This window comes from Delphinus delphis, chromosome 21, assembly GCF_949987515.2.
Source record: "Delphinus delphis chromosome 21, mDelDel1.2, whole genome shotgun sequence".
Taxonomy (NCBI): domain Eukaryota; kingdom Metazoa; phylum Chordata; class Mammalia; order Artiodactyla; family Delphinidae; genus Delphinus; species Delphinus delphis.
The window spans coordinates 6,396,930-6,416,746 of NC_082703.1; the positions used below are offsets into that span (position 1 = coordinate 6,396,930).

The following is a 19,817-nucleotide window of genomic DNA, read 5'->3' on the forward strand; positions in this document are numbered from 1 at the left end:
GTGAAAACAAAGGCGGGTGTCTGGCTGTGACCTACCGCGCTATTGGCTGCTGGGCTGCTTCTGGTCATACCTTGCCTTACGACCTGATCACACCACTGTTCAAAGTCCTCTGGAGGCGGGCTCACCTGGTCCAGAACTCTGTATACACACCATGGCCTGGTGTCCATGGTCTGCGTGATCTGGCCCGGCCTACCTGGGCTGCCTTAGCTCCACCACCTACCCCCAACGCCTTCCTGAAGTATCCCACGGTCTAGCCCCACTGGGGTACTCTGACCTCCACACTCCTGCTTTAGCTGTTCTGTTCTCTCCTGAAAGGCTCTTCCTCCATGCTCCCTTCTCTGCCTTTCAAATCTGGCCTATCCTTTAGGGCCCAGCTCAATGCCATGTCCTTCATAAAAATCCACCTGCTTAAGATGTTAGCTATTTTATAGAGAATGGATAAACAACAAGGTCCTACTGTGTAGCACAGGGAACTATACTCAATATCCTATGGTAAACCACAATGGAAAAGAATATAAGAAAAGAATATATATGTATAACTGAGTCACTTTGCTGTACTGCAGAAATTAACGTTGTAAAACAACTATACTTCAATTTTTAAAAAATTTTAAAAAAATCCACTAGCTTAGAGAAATTGCTCTATCCTCAAAACACCCAAAGCATTTTATTGGTACAGGACTTCCTTTACAGCATTTGTCAGGGCGTGCCTTGGGACTGGGTCTCATTCAAAGGGTTTTGTGCCCTCGGTCTGTAGCACCTAGCACATGCTGGGCACCAGGTCAGTTCTCAATATATCTTTACAGTAGCGAATGGAGCCATAAGGTTGAATGAGGTTAACATCGTCAAGCAGGGAAATGGCACCAAATCAACAGAGTTCTGCTAGGCTTTCCTGCCGCTTACAGGTCTGGTACCTCCTTTCCTTTCCCCTTCCGATCACTGTTAAACATTTCAAGGCCTAGTAAATAGGCCTTTCCCACACTGCAGCCACCCTCAGTTGCAAACCTGAGGCATGATGTCTGTCTTGTAATTTCTTACGTGGTAAAAGGAAACACTATGTACTCATGGTTGGCTGGGATAACCTGCCAACTCTTCAGTTCCGTAGCACTTCCTGAGTACCCACTGGCTGCCCAGGTTTCTGCTGGGGGTTCTGGAGGAGACAAGTCACCACCCGGTCCTGCCCTGAAGAGGGCTATCAGAAGCCAGACCCTGGAGAAATCTGAGTGAAGCCTTGCGGTGGATAGGACATGGGTTGGCAGAGAGGTGGGCAGGACCGCCATGGGCCAGCCAAGTGAGTACATGCCTGAGGTGGGAAGATTATCTGGGCTACAGTTTGCTCAGGAGATAGAGGAGAGAGAATCAGGGTGGGGTCCAGATAGGAGTGCCTTGAGCCATCCAAGATTGGGGTTCTGAGGATCTGGAAGAAGCAAAGGATGCAGCAGAAACACTAGATGGGAGTCAGGACACCTGGGTTCTAGTCCTGGCTCTGTTGCAGGATCTTGAACGAGTCACTTCTCTGCTTCCCTGGCCCTTTCCTTAATTCTAAAACCTAAAAACCTTCAAAGTGACCTTTGCAATCTGATGATCGATAGGTATTTGAGTCTTTGAAGTAGCATATTGGGAATGAAGGGAATCAGCCACTCTAATGGAAACTGGGAACGAGAAAGTGCCTGACTGGGAGCTCAGAGATAAAGAGCGAGGAGAGACTGCAGAGGGTCCAGCCAGGGAGAAAAGGGGAACTGCGGGGAAGGGCCCCGTTGGGCAATCCCATTTTCAGTTCCTCCTTTCGTCCCCTTCCCCGACTTAGCCTCTTGGCCTCACCTTATTTGGTCAGGGCGGGGCAAAACAGAACACTCCCACGCCGTCTCAGGCGCTCCCTGCCTTTCCCTTCCCCTTTTCGGGCCCTCAAAAGATCCTCCTCGCTCTTCCCTCACCTGGCACCTTCCCCGAACCCACTTTCCTCCATAGCAACGCCCCCCGCGGCCAAAGTAGGAAGAGCAACGAATTTGGGAACGCATTCATAATTACCCTTGTAGCTACCGTTTATTGGGAACTCACCCTGTGCCAGGTAACATTTTTTTATAGCAATTCTATGAGGTGATTGTTATCTCATTTTACAGATAAAGAAACTGAGACCCAAAGATATTAAGTAATCTGTGCAAGGTCACACACCTGCCGGTTGGCAAGGCCAGATTGGAAATGAGGTGTGGCTCCCCAGTAGCTGCTCTGGCCACTTCCGGTTGGGCCGGGAGACCTTTGGCAGTCGGAGACCCCTGCCCTCACCTAGCACCTCTCAGACCCGAATTCTTCAAGCCCCGCCCCCGCCCGCGCCGAGCCCGCCCAGTCCTCGGCGCCCTGGAGCCTCGCCCGGCCGGCGCGGAGGAGGCGGGCCCAGCACCCGCAGGTGGGGCGGGTGGCGGGGCGGGGCTGGGAGGGGCAAGGCATAGAGGGGGCGTGGCCGGAAGCCTTAAAGAGGCCGGCGCGGCGGGGCTGGCCGTAGGGGCCGCGGGTCGCGGCGATCTTCTCAGTTTCGGTTGGACCGCAGCGCAGCCACCATGTCCCTGGCGGCTTCGGCGGGCAGGGGCCCGGGGGCCGTGTGGTCCCCAACGCACGTGCAGGTGACGGTGCTCCAGGCTCGGGGCCTGCGGGCCAAGGGCCCCGGGGGCACGAGCGACGCGTACGCAGTGATCCAGGTGGGCAAGGAGAAGTACGCCACCTCCGTGTCGGAGCGCAGCCTGGGCGCGCCCGTGTGGCGGGAGGAGGCCACCTTTGAGCTACCGCCGCTGCTGTCGGCTGAGGCAGCGCCCGCCGCCGCCGCCGCCGCCGCCACCCTGCAGCTCACCGTGCTGCACCGCGCGCTGCTCGGCCTCGACAAGTTCCTGGGCCGCGCCGAGGTGGACCTGCGGGAGCTGCACCGGGACCACGGCCACAGGAAGACCCAGTGAGTGCGGGCCGGGGGCGAGGACGCGTGGTCTGGGCGCCGAGACCCTTTTGAGTGTGTCCCCACCAAGGGGACGAACGGAGCGAGGCCTTTCTAGAGGGATCCCCTCGGCCCGTACTAGTATTCTCACCTAGCTTCACCTTCTTGGGCTCTCCCAAGTGTGTGGCTTCGGGTACCCGGAGAGTTTTTGAATCTGCAGGACGGCGCTCGGCGTCTGGAACTTAGTAATCACTTAATGAATTTTTGATGAATCGAAACTACCTGTGGGCTGACGAATTACTCTTATTTAGTTGAGTAGCGTGTGTATTTGATGTACGCATTAGCCTCCGTGGAAAGCCTCCTGGGTATTTAATTTTACTGGACACTGAGCTGAGAATGGCTGGGCCAGGGCGCAGGGAGGACCCACTGGAGCAGTGAAAGCCACTGACACTAGGGCCCTAGAGGCTCGCCCAGGGGCTGAGCTGGGGCGTTACAGTGCGGTGGGGACTGGGGAACGGGGAATGCGGGCTGCCTGGGGAGGGCTATCCCCCAACCCGACCTCACAGCCGCCGAAGGGGTTGGTCAAGAGAATTTGCCCCGCCCTCCTCTCCGCCCCTCCCTCAAGAATGCTAGAACAGTTTGGTCTTCACTTTCAGACCGAAAAATACTAACCGTGTTTGCCCCGGGCCCCAAAGGAGTAAGGATTTCCCATTGATGGCTGGAGCCAGGGCCTGCCCTTGGCCGAGCTGAACTGAAAAGTAAGCATTGTTTCTGTCCGGAGTTTGTCAAGTTCTCTGGTCCTACTGGGTAGTGGGGAGGGGATGGCTGCTCACCTGTAGCCACCGCACCCCCCCCGCCCCCAAGACTTCTCTTTTAGGGTATCAAGAGTCCCGCAGGGAAAGCAGGGCGAAACCCTGTGCACTCCAAAGTGTTACCGATTTATTTGTTCTCTTTCGCAGGTGTTGGGAAGGGAACATTTGATTATGCTCATCTAGCGTACCGACAACTAGCCTCGCTTAGCTTAATTGGTTACTTTGCTGGACCTTAAATATGCAAGGCAGTCATGTTATCACCTAACTCCTGTGGTTTACGAAGCACTCTGATCCATATTGTGTGTTTTAGATACAAACAGTATTTCAGCTTTCCCTTGTGAAGGAGACAGGAAGAGCCAGAGGATTTGAAGTTACCAGACTCCCCTTTCTGTAGGGTGCTTGCAACTGTGATACCTGCTCCTCTTATCTGGCCAAAGATGAACAGGCATTTCTGAACTCAAATCAGATAAAAAGAGAGAGCCTTGAGGTGAGGATGGATGGGGTATCTTTGTGGCATCAACTTACAAGCCATAAGGTGAGCAGCAGCGTCTTTGCTGAGCTGGGGCTGAAGCAATGCTAATTTTCCATTTGACTAAATGACATTTGGGGCCTGGGGTTGGCTTCCTTTCCAGCTTCAACTAGGCACCATTGGCCGTCCTTTGTCTTGTCCCATCCCGAGATGTGTGGATATTATCGTCTGTCTCTGCCATCTGTTTCTTCTGTGAACCTTTTATTCCCTTGAAAGATAGATAGCATCTTCCTGCCAGAGATGGGGATTCCAGATTCCTGGGTCTGGTGCCCACTCTCGCCCTGACTCATTGCTGGGCTTCAGGCTGCTCGGTCTCTAAACATCCAAGTTGCCTTATGTATAAATGGAGCTTGTGGCCAGACTTAATTGATGTTTATAAGATGTTTCCAGGTTGCTGGATTAATGGAGCCCCATGTATAGGTTCAAAAGGTTCTGTTACTGCTTTGGGAGGAATGAAAACCTCAAGTTCCCTGTGTCAGGAAGGGTACAGTCTCTGCATCTCCATTTTTCTCATCCTCTCTGATGTAATTCTAAACTTAGATGATTACTCCTGTCTCTATCATATGAGCTTGTGACCACTTAGAGTATCAGCTTATAGGAAAATGGTACTTAGTTGATAGATTTTTTTTTTTTTTTTTAGTTGATAGATTTTTAATAATTGCAAAGGAAGCCTTCTTTGCTCTGCTAGCAGTAGGTGAAATTGCAAGCTTTCCACCTGTCACTTGCTGGGACTTTCCAAGGTGCTGGGGAAACCCAGTTAAACTAAGCCTGTCTGATGTCCTGGTACATCACTTGGGTGCCCAAGGTAGCTGTGATTTGGAGCATGAGATATACACTGAGAGGTGGGAATTCAACGGAAAGAAACTGGTTGGGCTAGGAAGATCATTTGAACTAGCTATTAATGGTTTGACTCCACCTTAGACATTAAAACCAAAACCAAAACAAAAGCTCAAATCTTGGTCTGCAGTTTTGTATGTGTGTGTTAATGTGTGCATGTGTGTTCATCTCTACAGAGAACAGTTGCTCCTCTAGAGTATGATTTTTTTCCCCCATGGGTCCAGAAGCTAAAACTCAAGGCATTAAGAGCTAACTGTGCTGATATTTTCATTTGTTCTCTTAATAAGCCCCCATGTATCATATATCTGGAGTCAAGAGAATATGCTTTTTGTAATGACTCAGATTTTGCAGACCTCAAATTTAGTGTGATGATACATATCTTTAAAGCACTAAACAGAGGCTGACATATAGATAGGATCCATTTAACAGGGAAGAGTGTTTGGCCCCTTTAGTTAAGAAAAAATGGAAATGAATTGATTTTGCACTTATACAACTGTCCCTCATATCCGAGGGTGATTGGTTCCAGGACCTCCACCCCCCCCACCCCCGGGATAACAAAATCTGCGAATGCTGAAGTCCCTTATATAAAACGGCTTAATATTTGCATATAACCTCTGCACATCCTCCTGTATACTTTAAATAATCTCTAGCTTAGTTATAATACCTAATGCGACATAAATGCCATGTAAATAGTTGTAAATACAATGTAAATGCTATATAAATAGTTGCCAATGCATGAATTCAAGTTTTGCTTTTTGGAACTTTCTTGAATGTTTCTTTTTCCGAATATTTTTGATCTGAGGTTGGTTGAATCCAACATGTGGAACCTGTGGATACAGAGGGCCGACTCGTGCGTACTTATCTGGGGTCTCAGCTGGGCCCCGGTTAAATGGGAATCAGTTAAGTCCCGTGATCATAAAACAGACGTGAATCTGAGAGGAGGCAGAATCAGGTGACTAGCATGTGGCTTTCTCTGCTGTCCGGTCTCATGTAGTTTGGGGTCCTAGACTGAAAACAAAACAAAACAAAACAAAACTTTTTTTTTTTTTTTTTTTTGCGGTACGCGGGCCTCTCACTGTTGTGGCCTCTCCCGTTGCGGAGCACAGGCTCCGGACGCGCAGGCTCAGCGGCCATGGCTCACGGGACCAGCCGCTCCACGGCATGTGGGACCTTCCCGGACCGGGGCACGAACCCGTGTCCCCTGCATCGGCAGGCGGACTCTCAACCACTGCGCCACCAGGGAAGCCCCAAAACATCTTTTTAGGATACTAAGAGCAATAAAAATGGGAGAAATAATCTCTTAAAGACAGATTAAAATAAATATTCAGGCTGGTGCCTGGAAGGCCATTGTGTAAGTAAATAGGATGAAACTTGATACTGTGATAGCCTTCCAGATATGAAGAGAGACTGATGGAGGGTCATTTTCTCATATTTCTTGAAGATTCAAGAGGAAATTTGGTTGCATGTGAAAAGATCTGGATACTGATAAAGGTTAGACATTTTGAAGAACTGTAAGTATAGTAAGAAAGAGTGACAAGCTGTCAAAGGAAATTCAGGTGATTAAGCAGGGCTAGACAGTTGTTTTTCTGGGAGAGGTGGAGGCATAGAGGTGACAGATGAGCACAGAGGTCTCGAATTCACAAATCTGAGTCGTCAGTGTTTGCACTTATACCTCTGGGTTTCCTAAGCACATTTCGGCTTTTTATAACAGACTAGAAAATTCGAGCAATGCTGTTACTGCTTAAGTTTTTCTTTCCTTGGGATTCCCCCTAAAGATGCCATTGGGCGTTACTAGAAACCCTCCCACCCAGTGTAGGAACCTGATAGCTCACGTCCAGGACGGGGATCTGTGGGTTCTGGGATAAATAACCCCAACCTGTTCACAGCAGGGGAACGGAGTGACTAAGAAGGGGAAGGGTGGCTCAAAGTCACAGTTCCATCGATGTGAAAGATGTTCCCTCCTGTTTTTCGTGATATGATTTGATGATGATTTCATTTAGAAGACAGTTAGCATGGGGAAAGTTCTAACTGCCTTTTTCCCCCTTGTTGTTAACGTTCACCCATACTTTTAGTAATTATTTTTTGATGCCTACCATGTGTGAGGCACTTGGTATACATTGTAAACAGTGATGAACAAAACACACATGATCCCCGCTTTCAGAGAGCTGAGAGCCTTGTGGGGGAGATAGCCAGTAAACAAATGAACACATAAATGAACAATCCTGTATTGGGGTGAGTGCAGTGGAGGAAGAGAACAGGGTGTCATAAGAGAAAAGAGCAGGAAGGAGATTGCAGGTAGCCTCTCTGAGGCAGAGACCTGAAGGATAAAGAGGAATTTTCCCAGGGAAAGGTAGAGGAAGGGGGAGCAGCCTGTGCAAAGGCCCTGAGGCAGGAATGCCTGGGAAGCTGGAGAGGTTGCATCCATTGAGGCTGAAGAGGAAGGCAGGGCTTCGTTGAAGAGCAGTGGAAGCCACTGAGTGTTGAAAGTAGAGGGGTGATGTGATGCAGTTCGTGAAAGATCACTGTGGCTGTTGGGTGGAGAGCAGATTGGGAGCAGGCCTAGCCTGGAATCAGACAGGTGAAGTGGGAGGCTCTGGCAGGAATCTAGGCAACCAATTATGGTGCTTGGACTCGGGTGACAGGCATGGTCACGGACAGAGGTAGGTGGATTTCAGAAGTATTCCGGAGGTTCAGTTGGCCTGACTGGTGATGGGTTGGGTATGGGTGGGCGTGAGTGAGAGGAAGTGATAAGAATGAACAAACAAAATAAAGAGAACTTGCTGTTGAAAATGAACCAGGAAACGGTGGCAGATTTCTTTCCCTGGCAGTCACCATCACACAAGAGTGAGGTCACCATTACAAAGACAACACCAGCAGTGATACCTGTGCGCTGAGTGAATGAGCAGGAAACACCATTGAAACCAGGGTGTGTATATGTATGTCTTCAAGTGTTTACAGTTTCAACACAGGCCAAGCCTTTGTTTTGTAATAACCCGATGTGACCTCTCTGGTTGCCCCAACACGCTGGTAGAGTCACTTCTGTGAGGACTACAGGACTAAGAAAAGGAAAAATAATAAATAACACGAGGGAAAATAAACCTGTAAATGAAAACTACGCCTCTGGAGGCAAGTCAGTCAACCATGTAAAGGTTTCTCACATCAGGGAAGGTGAGCGCACAAAAGAGCCTTGTTTTGCTTAACTTCCTTTTGGTTACAAAGACTTCTGTTGTATTTCCACAACTACCATCAGAGGAAGGCTTTTCTAAATAGTATCTCTGTCATTTTAATTGTAGTTATTAACTAAAAAATGTTATGATTACATTAACAGTACACGTGCTTATTAAACGGTCATCAACTCCAACATGCACTTGCTGACATCACTCTCCCTCTCCCTGGACGGTAATCTTAGGTATCCATTTGGCCGCTCCAATTTTAATTGCCATATGTCCGAGAAAGCTGTGCTTCTCACCCTATACTTTTGGAGGGACGCTCACTCTGGCCTAGCTCCAGAGGATTAAGATGCCCTTGCCCAAACGTGGGAGCAATAGAAGGGCATTTAAGACCTTCTCTTCATCTCAGAGCCATGCCCTGGGTGGCCTTTGGTCCTGGGCCTGGTGCGGATCTTTAAGCCTCAGGGTCTTTGGGGTTTTTTGTTGTTGTTGTTGTTGTTTTTGGCCGCTTGTTGTTTTTGGCCGCGCTGTGCGGGATCTTAGTTCCTTGACCAGGGATCGAACCCTCACCCCCCTAGCATTGGAAGCACGGCACTCTTAACCACAGGACCATCAGGGAAGTCCCCCTCAGGGCCTTTGAATTCCAACACAATTAACACCCAGACATGTGTATGGCCTTTGAAGAAAGCCAACATCCACTGTGTGGAAAAATCTTGGTGAGCAGGTTGTGCTCCCCTTAAGGGGTCCTGGGCCAGATCTCATGCCGCAGCTGGCTCAGCAGGAGACCAGGCCAGTTCCTCTGCTTTCCCCTTGGCCAGGGACCACTTCCATCTCGTTGTTTGCTGTGTGACCCAGCCTAGTTGCGCAGATGTCTCTGAGTGCGGTCCCTGTAGGCACAGGGCAGGCGGTCGTTTGCCCGTGTGGACGTGGAGAAGTGTTTAATCTTACTTTTAGCCCAGTGGATTAAAGACTAGGGGTGGCCTCGGTATGAGGTCAAAGCCCCGCTTCTCTCCGTTTCCCAGTGTGCTGGCTGGCTTGCTCGTCAGCACCCCTGCTCAACACTGGAGAAGCAGGTCACCTGCAGCTTGGGGCTTACGGTGCCCTTGGTAAAGGAGCCGCTTTTAGCCACTAATGAGACGAGAAATTCCTTTCCTGCTGGGACAGGTCTGGGGATGATCTGTTAGAGAAAAATCAAGGGCTTTCGTCTCCAGGGTGTCCCTGAGGGACACATTTAGGAATGTGCCCGTAGGGAGAAAAAAGGCAGCTGTAATTAAGTGTCTTTTCCTGAATGCTGGCCTCTGAGTGGAGCAGAGGGAAGGCATTTATAGGAAATCCCAGAAAAACCCTTTCTAGAGGTGTGACCGCTGCACACTTCACTTTTAAAATTCTTGTTTATTAAAAAGGACATGGCTAACTGAGGGAGAACAGCCAAGGCTTCCAGAAAGCCTGGTCTGAAAAGGCCTCTTGTGATCCTTAAATAACAGCTGTCCTGTGTCAGGGGCACCAGTGGCAGGCGGGCCCCGAGTTATTTCTTCAAGAGCGTCACCACCTACAGCACCAGTCCTGTGGGGTTTCCTTTTACGCTAATGGAACTTTTCGTTTTTACTGATCATTTGTCATGAGAACAGGATTTTGAAATCCTCTTGGTATGGGGTTTTTTCCTCCTCCTTGGGACTTACCTGATTACCAGATAAATCAGATGCTGTGCTTCCCTGCCGGGAGCTCCCACAGAAAGGAGTGTGAGTCTGCCTGTGGGGTAGAGTGGACTGAATGTTCTTTGATGTCTGTCATGCTGAAGTTGTTTTCTTTTGTCCTGGCCGAGAGGTGGTGAACCAAACCATCACATTTTCTTTCCCCATCCTTAAAGAGACCCCACAGAGACTGTTCTTTGGCAGATCATGTAGACTACATCAGTGGCATTTACTTTTGGGCAAGAGGCGAGATACCCGATCTGATGTTAGAATATTAACATTTGTGGCTTTTTGAGATATGGTCAAGTAAAAACTTGGTAACTAGATGATGGCAGGAGTGGTAGACTTACATGTTTATAAATGTGTTAATTTTTCTAATTCTTAGAGAATCTTAAAACACTGGTGCTTGGTTTTTTCTTTAGTCTTTACCTACAAGGAGTTTGGTATTGCTTTCAACTTAGAAAATATGTCTTGATCCTTATACTGCAGTCAGTTATGCCATCTTGGCATATGTCTGAAATAGTTTGGGGGCCTCTGTTTCTTGTCTCTCCCACCTACTTAGAAATCCTGCGGAGTTCTGAGGATTGTTAAATCTCAGGATAAGTTATAGAAATTATTCACCAATCGTGGTATTTTTAAAAATTGTATGTACTTTTTAATTTTGGAAATTGTGTCATACAAACAATTTTTAAAAATTATTTATTTTTGGCTGTGCTGGGTCTTCGTTGCTGCACGCGGGCTTTTTCTCTAGTTGCGGTGAGCGGGGGCTACTCTTCGATGTGGTGCGTGGGCCTCTCATTGCAGTGGCTTCTCTTGTTGCGGAGCACGGGCTCTAGCCGTGCAGGCTCAGTAGTTGTGGCTCACGGGCGCTAGAGCGCAGGCTCAGTAGTTGTGGCGCACAGGCTTAGTTGCTCCGCGGCATGTGGAATCTTCCCGGACCAGGGCTCGAACCCGTGTCCCCTGCATTGGCAGGCGGATTCTTAACCACTGTGCCACCAGGGAAGTTCCACAAACTAATTTTATAATTGAGTCTTTTCCCGCTCCCTTCAAATGCAAATCATTGTTATCTGTGCTTGATGGCTTAAGATGGGATCCTTAGGAATACAGTCAGTCAGAACTGTTGATATCTTAAGTTCCTGTTTGAGAACCATGTTTGAGAACAGTCAGTCGGAACTGTTGATGTCTTAAATTCCCATTTGAGAACCATGGGTGAACGACGGTATAAATGCACTTCACAGAACATCATACAACCATGAAAAATGGTGGGTATGGAGACTGTAAGACAATTATCTTTAAAAACACGCTGCAAATAGAATTGCACGTGTACTCTGGTTACTACCAAGTCATAATCATAGCGAACACTTACTGAGTGTAAGTGCCAGGCACTGTTCTAAGCTCTTTACATATATTAAGCCATTTAATCTTCATTACATCCTATGAGGTAGGTGCTTTTAACCCTGTTCCACAGACAAGTTAAGTAACTTGTCTGAAGCCTCTCAGCTAGTAATCGTTGAACTATGCGGGGGAAAAAGACTTCAAGAAAATACAGCAAAAGGGAATGTTTGAATTAGCATGAGAGAAAGTCAATTTTAAAAAAATATTAAAAAAAATTTTCTATAACCTGTTTTAGTTACTTTCTCAGGGAATTTCTGTAGAGCAAATAGTATAGGAAGATCAAAAGCGTTTTCAACCTGCTTTTTCTGTGATCTCTCCTTTGCCATGTCATTTACTGGCTTTTTAGGATTGAATTTGGTGACTACAGATAGCTTTTCAGTGCTTCCAGAATGGCTGTTTTAGGGATTAGGGTAAAAAAGGAGCCATTTGCAACCCTCATGATTTACCACCAGGAAGTTGATGATGGGCAGAGGGGAAGGTCCACCTCGGGGGGGCGGGGCAAGGCTGGCTGGTCGGTGATTCTGTATTCACACTTAGGTAGTTAGGACTAGCTATCTTGGTCAATGGCAAAACCTGTTAAACTACTTAGCTTCTGGAGGATACACACCAGAAACCTTTTATAGGTCATAAACATCTCTGTCCCTGTTTGCTGTGCATTGCCTCTAGGCTACCAAGAGAAAAGTCTGGACACTTTACCCATGTGGAATCAGTCCTTTTCAGAACCCCTTTTAGATGTCCTCCTCTGCTACCCTCACGTGATTTTTATTATTTATTTTTATTCCCTGGGAAAGACGGTGAATAAACTGCTTCTTAAAATTTCTCCGTCTAAGAAAGATCAACTGCGTCCTCCATCTCAAACGTTAGACTCGGGTGCTCTTCTGTTCTTCCTGCTTCTTTCCTCCCTTGAGGCCAAACTCCCCTGTGTCATGAAGTTTAGTTACCACGGGGGATGATTCATGCTATAACTCATGGTTGAGTTTTTGTGCAGGAAGGGAAGTAGGCGGTCCCCCATTGACCCTGGAGTCCACATCAGACCCATAGACAAGGACCCCTTGAAATTAATGCTCACCCATTAAAATGAAGTGACTTGTGGAGCTGGTGGTCTTCCTTTGCCTTGCCTTTCCTGGAGCCTCCTGTGTCTAATGGGAGGGTGCAGTCTTAATTCATTTTGCTGAGTCCCTAAGTAGGTGGTTCTTATAGCCCCTTGGGATTTCAATTAGCTGAGAACCTTCTTTGTGTGTGAGAGTCCTTGTTTTAGCAGGAATTTCTTTTCATGTCTAATTATTTTCTCACACTTCATAGTCAGAAAGAAAAGGCAGCAGTTGTTTCAGTGTAACAAACGCTTTGTGATGTTTGGTGAGCCAGCTCTCTACTGGTGGATAAGCTTTTCAGCGAAGAATCTGGCCTCTTCATTTTGTATTTCCAGTGCCTGCCGTGCAAAAACATGAACAGAACCGAATCTTTGAAGCCATCGTTTCTCTGTGTCTTGAATCTTTGAAGCCAACATTTTTTCTGTCTGTGTCTACCCCTCTGGAATGTTTTAAAGGAAAAACATGTTTGCTTCAGCTGCAGACAGGTTATTTTTGAGGCGTACCAGTCAGTCCTTTACAAGTGTAATCCAGCACGTCTGCAGGGATGCACTGTGAGACCTTTCATTTCCCAAGAGCAGGAACCACACTGCCCCCGCTCTCCCACATTCCGATAGAAGGCCCCCTGGGACCAGCTTTCCTTGTATTGAGAAACCTACGTTCTGAGGCAAACCAGCCCTGAGAATTGGACATGGTTGGGTGGTTTTAGCTGTTCTCAAAAGGAGTGTTTAAAAAGCCCAGGAGGACTTCCCTGGTGGTGCAGTGGTTAAGAATCTGCCTGCTGATGCAGGGGACACGGGTTTGAGACCCGGTCCGGGAAGATCTCACATGCCATGGAGCAATTAAGCCTGTGCGCCTCAATTACTGAGCCCACATGCCATAACTACTGAAGCCTGTGCGCCTAGAGCCCGTGCTCCGCAACAAGAGAAGCCACCGCAATAAGAAGCCTGCGCACCGCAACGAGGAGTAACCCCCACTCGCAGCAACTAGAGAAAGCCCGTGCACAGCAACGAAGACCCAACGCAGCCAGAAATAAATAAATAAAATAAATAAATGTATTAAAAAGAAATAAATAAAAAGCCCAGGAGATTTGACAATGTGGTCCAGACACTAGTTCCCCAGCCCGGCGACTCGGGAAGCAGACCCTGTGTCCTGCATACTGTATATTTTCCTTCCTGTACCCAGTTCATGCTTTTTTACTTTTATTCATTCTTTCCCTTGCTGCTCTTAATAAGGCATCTTTCTGAAAGTGTAGAAGACTTAAATGAATTTTTCTATATTTTTAGCTGTTGCCTTGTCTTGTGTTTGACCAAGAAAACCCCAAACCAAAAAACTCCCAAACAGTAGGGCAGCCTGTTTGGATAATATGATTTTTGCTTGTATGTTCATTTCCAAGATCCTCCCTTGACTGAGGGGCATGGAGATTAAAGTTTTCATTCTGTGCCATTTTGTATGATTTGAATTGTTATCCTATGCGTGTTATTACTTTAAAATACAGTTTATATACATTTCTTGTCACTTTTCTGTGTATTCAGAGATCCTTTTAATTTTGGAAGAACTAACTTTTAATTATAAGTAAAAATGACTATTTGCTTATGGAAGGGATCCTTTTATTTTTCATTTTTTTGATAGGTTGCAGGATTTTTTAGAATATGGGCCTAAAAATAAACTTTCTACACTGGGATTATGGCTTTCTCTCTGTACTCTGCCCTTTGTACTGGGAAAGCCCAGCCCTGATTTCTGAGATGATTCAAGCTTTCTGGGCCTTCGTGAATGGTTGTGCTGGGACACAGCCACCCTGCTGTCACATGCTGTGTGGCCCTGCTGGGACCTGATTATATATGAACTACTTCTGTGAGGTGCTGGAATTAAGTGCACTGAAAATCAAACGGACAGAAACACTGATAAATTGAACCAATGCTTAAATGTTGGAACCCACAAATACGTCCTGCTTTGGAATTTCTTAGGGTGAGACATTTATGGATCGTTGCTTTCATGAACTATCAGATTATACTTGTGTCAAAGATCCCTTGCTTAGGGCTTCCCTGTTGGCTCAGTGGTTGAGAGTCCGCCTGCTGATGCAGGGGACACGGGTTCGTGCCCCGGTCTGGGAGGATCCCACATGCCGTGGAGCGGCTGGGCTCGTGAGCCATGGCCGCTGAGCCTGCGCGTCCGGAGCTCCGCAACGGGAGTGGCCACAACAGTGAGAGGCCTGCGTACCGAAAAAAAAAAAGATCCCTTGCTTAAGCTGTGTGAATTTAATGATCAGGATAATATTGCTAGAAGAATTCCTGTCTTCCTTTCCAGCTTTAATAAATCCAGCAGACTCACAGGGGTTACTTACCTGCCTACGATTCAGTCTGCTTTTCACGTCCTTAAATAGCCCTGTGGCTGTTCTTGGCTACCTGGTCTTTGGTTTTAGGCTTGCGTGTGAAAATAAGTGACAGGAACAGTTGAAGTGCCTGTTCATACCTCCTAGTGGTGTTAGAAGTTTCCAAAACAAATCCCACTGTAGTGCCCAGGGACTAAACCTGAGCATCAGGTGATAATAGGCCCTCAGGGAGGATCCTAGAGTTGGTTGCAGCTTCTCTCAAAATAAACAGACTTCGGCACTGATACTTCGGGGAAGGCGGCCCCGTTCAGGGAGCTGGCAAGTGGTATTCTTTGAAGGTCGGGAGTCTTTGCGTCCCCTGGGAGGGTGAATAGAGAGGTGGAAGAGCTGGGAGAAGGCCCTGGGTGGAGAGGTGAGGCTCTCTGCTTGTGGCTGGTGTGGTCATCTGTGCCTCCACACTCAGCTCTCAGCAACTTCCCCTATTCAGGTGCCTACCCTTGGTATTTACAAAAGCTAACCACCCCTCATCACCAAGGCTACCATTTAGCACATGACTGTCAGAAGAGAAAGATACAAATAATCCTCTCAACATCTAAATGACAGATATGCAAACTGTTCCCAGCCTGCCATGGAAAATGTGTTGGGAAGACACTCGGCTGGCAGGGTGAGGCTGTCTGTAAGGACCTTGCGTCTTCCTCCTGCTCCAGCTGTGGACTGTGGTTTTAAAAATCATAAAAGATTTCTCCTAAAGGTCCAAAATCGTAGCTCATGTCATTTTCCCAGATCTTGGCTGTATTTTGTTAATCCAGTGTAAGTCCTTCTTGATGATGTTGTGTCTGAACTTTATGTGCAGCCCTATGATTTATGGTTGATGCCAGCTATGGGGGCTTTCCCCTTTCTCTTCTTTCACCTCAGGACATTTAAATTGGAAGCTTAAGCCTTCCTCAAAAAGAATTTAAATTTCAGCCCTCTTTTCTATGTGTTGTAAAAGACGGCTCAGCAAAGATGAGTTCAGAGGGAGTGCCAACCTGGAATCTTGGTGTAAGGGAAAGCTTTGGGGAAATTGTAGAGCTGGTTCAGAGTCCTGACTGTGCCTTTTAGCAGTTGCAAGGCCTTGTACCAGTTACCTAACTTGTGAGCCTCAATTTCCTTATCTGTAAAGTGGGTATGCTGTCCACTTCATGTCATTCTCGTGAGACCTAGAGGAGGACGTTTCTAAGTGTGTTTCTGCATCCCTCTGCCCCTTTAAGTGTAGAATGAGCTAAAGTAGCGGGGGGCACGATCTGCCCTGGGAGCAGGACGGGCTGAAGGTGAAAGAGGAAATTGTGTTTATTTGGGCAAAACCATCATTTCCTTAAAGTCCACAGCCCTCAGCTCTTAAATAGGTCACCGAAAAGAACATCAGAGTGTGGTTCTCGGCATGTGAGGGTGACCCCGGGGGCAGCTGTGGGTCAGCCCTGTATTTGGAGTTGTTTGTTCTGCGGAGCCCGCGCCACTCACCGGGCTCACATTCTTGCGGTTCACCCGATGGAAAATGCCGAGGGGAGGTTTACTTTCTCTGAAGTTCGTCTTTCAATGGAGTTGGGCTGATATAATATCATTTGCCATATCGTGAAGTAGTTTGCAAATGACCAAGTGAAATTCTTGAATCATGCTTGAAATATTCCTTTTTCTGATTATTAAGCTGGGGATGAATGCCTCCTCTCAGTTTCTCTTTCTTTCTCATCGTGGTAAAATACATATAAGAACGGTGACCATTTTAATCATTTTTAAGCGCACAGTTCTGTGTCATTAAGTGCTTTCACATTTTTATGCAACCATCACCACCGCCCAACTCCAAAACTTTTATTCTCCCAACTGACACTTCCAGGTCCCCCCGCACCCCCCAGCCCCTGGTGACCACCATTCTCCTTTCTGTCTCTGAACTCGGCTGTTCTAAGGGCCTCACGTCAGTGGAATCGTACAATATTTGTCACTTTGTGACTGCCTTATTTCGCTCTTTTTTTTTTTTTTCTTTAACAAATCTTTTACTCTGTCTTATAGTTTCCATTACTCCCTGCCAGGGACTATTCTACAAACCCTTGCTTTTCTCTTGCAAATTTGCACTCTACCTACGTAACTGTTTGTATATGATCTTTGCATTTTTACCCCGTTGAAGGAAAAAACCAGTCACAGGAAGTGATTTGATGGAATGTTTATTTTATTCTTAGAAATAGCTCTTTAGCGAATCAAGATTTTAGGTGACCTTACACTACGTACAGAATCAGATCCTATCTTTGCCTAGAGGGTGTCTTCTCAGAAATAAAACTTCAAGTTCTGCCCTCCCCCACTGCACCCCTCACTCCCCAAAGAAGAGAACACAGGGTGTGTGTACGAGGCTGGTAATAGCAGAGAGGAGAGGCCAGGTAACACGGACTGTGAACATCGTTTGAGGTGCTTCCATTCAAAGGTAACCTCTCAGCCTTTCTCCTCGTAGGTGGTGTACCTTGAAATCCAAACCGGGGAAGAAGAATAAAGAACGAGGAGAAATTGAGGTTGACATCCAGTTTATGAGAAGCAACATGACCGCTAGCATGTTTGACCTTTCCATGAAAGACAAGTCTCGGAATCCCTTCGGCAAACTGAAGGACAAGATCAAGGGGAAGAATAAGGACAGCGCGTCAGATACCGTGTCAGCCATCATCCCCAGCGTGACGCCCTCGGCTGACAGCGATGACGAGTCTCCTTCAAAAGACAAGAAGAAGAAGTCAAAGCTCAAGACCTTGTTTTCCAGGTCCAACCTGCAGAGAGCACCACTTTCCCAGTCCATGTCTGTCCTGCCGACTGTAAAGTCAGACAAAGTGCTGCTTCGTCCTGGAGACTTTCAGTCCCAGTGGGAGGATGAGGACAATGGCGAGGACAAGTCCTCCTCTGCCTCGGACGGTGAGTTTCCTTCTCCTCCTCCTTACTTGGCCCTTCTCCCCCAGCTGAGCCTACTTTGCTTTGGGAGAGAAGAAACAAACAAACCTTAGGAGAAAGATTTTAATTCAGCTCCTCAGTTAGTACAGTGATGGTGATGCTGGTGGAGGGGGTGGCGGGGGTAGTGGTGATGCTGCTTTTACTGGTGGTGCTGGCGCTGTAGCTGCTCGTGGTGGTCACGGTAGTGGTGGTGATGATGAGGGGTAACCTTGGTTAGGAAGCCTTCTCTATTTCTAAGCCCTCTGGTTTCTAGGAATGTGCGAATGCCTTTTCCATAACGCCTGGCTCTGTAACTGATGTACATTAGTACAAGCTTTTGGGGCTAACAGAATGAATGCATGTACAGTTTATTTTTTATTTTTATTTTTGTGGTATGCGGGCCTCTCACTGCTGTGGCCTCTCCCGTTGCGGAGCACAGGCTCCGGACGCGCAGGCTCAGCGGCCATGGCTCACGGGCCCAGCCGCTCCGCGGCATGTGGGATCTTCCCGGGCCGGGGCACGAACCCGTGTCCCCTGCATCGGCAGGCGGACTCTCAACCACCGCGCCACCAGGGAAGCCCCGAGTTTCTTTTTTTAATTAAGGATAAAACCATGGAAACTTACAGTAATTCTGATATTTCATTAATTCGTTGGGTACTTATACTGAGCTCTCATGGAATACATTCCTAATGAAAGCCGAGGAATCCAGTTCCATTAACTCTGAATTAACTGGATATTTTGAAATTCAGTCTCAGTGACCAGATCCCTATTATTGGCCAGATTCTGCACCTCTACCAAGAGCACTGCCCTTATCCTTGCTTCCATGCACGGCTTCTCCACCTCAGCACCGCTGACAGTTGGGAGGATAACGGTTTGTTGTGGGAGCCTCCCTGTACTTGTAGGAGCGTTAGCAGCATCCTGGCCTCCACCTGCTAGATGCGGGTAGCACACCCCACCCAGCTGTGACAACCAAAAATGCACTCAGATGCGTGAGGACAAAAGCCATGCCCCGCCCCCCACCCCCACCCCCACCCCGTGTTGCGACCCATTCCCTTAGCTTCTCACTCCCTTGGTTCTTGGTTCTTCTCCCACAGTCTTGTCTCACAAGGGAACGGCAAGCGTGGATCCTAAGCAGCTGAACCAGATCCACTTCAACCCCCCCAAGAAGGAAGGACTCTCCTTCCTGGGAGGCCTTCGGTCTAAGAATGACACCCTTTCCCGCTCGAATGTTTGTATCAACGGGAACCACGTCTATGTGGAGCAGCCTGAAGCCAAGAGCGAGACCAAGGGCAGCTCCCCGGCCTCCTCGCCATCCCCCCAGGGCCTCAGGAAGAAGCATTTGTTCTCATCTACAGAAAACCTGGCCTCTCGACCTTTGAAGGAGCCTGGGGAAGGAGGTGCAGTGCCTTCCGAGTCTTCCACAAAGGACTCTCTCAAGTCCATGTCCCTGCCATCCTACCAGCAGCTGGTCAGCGGGGACCTTCGGGAGAACGCGGCTCTGGCGACCTTGGAGGCTGCAAAGGAAACCAAAGAGAGCAAGAAACAGGAGAACAAGAAGTCCTCTCTGCTCTCCCTGGTGACCGGGAGGAAGGACACAGCCAAGGGCAGTGAAGGCGAAAGCCCGCCGGCCGCCCCCGGGAAGGAGAGGGAAGGCACGCCCGTGGCGGTCAGAGCCAGTGAGGACCAGCCGGGGCCTGTCGACGACCCTGTGAAGAGATCGGACGAGGAGACTGCGGCCATTGTCTCCGGACGGGGCAGAGCCCCGAACCCCTTTGAAGACGTGCAGATCCCAGAACCAGAAGCTGACCCAGAGCCCAAGGCTGCACCAGCGCCACCTGTTCCCTCACCCAGGGCTCCCCAGACCAGAGCCGTGAAACCCCGGTGAGTCTCGGCCCCTCCCCGGGGCCCAGCGGCCATGCCTACGTTAGAGCAGACCTTGCTTGTTGGTCCGTAGTGGTCCCTGCAGAAATTGTTTTTAGCCAGTTCCTACCACTGGCCTGGCCCACCTGCAGAGACTGCAGTGATGTGCCCCAGCCCGGGGCCACTGCCAGCAGGCGTGGTCTGCCCCTTGCCCAACATTTTCCCTGCAGGCATCTTTGCCGCAAGCGT

At 48.4% G+C, this 19,817-nt stretch overlaps 1 protein-coding gene across 6 annotated transcripts in view; it reads left to right on the top strand.

Moving 5' to 3' along the window:
* The first annotated feature begins 2,485 nt into the window (after nucleotides 1-2,485).
* RAB11FIP1 (RAB11 family interacting protein 1) overlaps nucleotides 2,486-19,817 on the top strand; it is a 30,021-nt gene continuing 12,689 nt past the window's right edge. For all 6 annotated transcript variants that reach the window (XM_060001293.1, XM_060001294.1, XM_060001295.1 and 3 more), the window contains exons 1-3: nucleotides 2,486-2,938; nucleotides 17,248-17,693; nucleotides 18,803-19,589. In XM_060001293.1, the coding sequence (XP_059857276.1) occupies nucleotides 2,553-2,938; nucleotides 17,248-17,693; nucleotides 18,803-19,589 (1,619 nt within the window). In that variant the 5' untranslated portion in view covers nucleotides 2,486-2,552. The remainder of the gene's footprint in view (nucleotides 2,939-17,247; nucleotides 17,694-18,802; nucleotides 19,590-19,817) is intronic.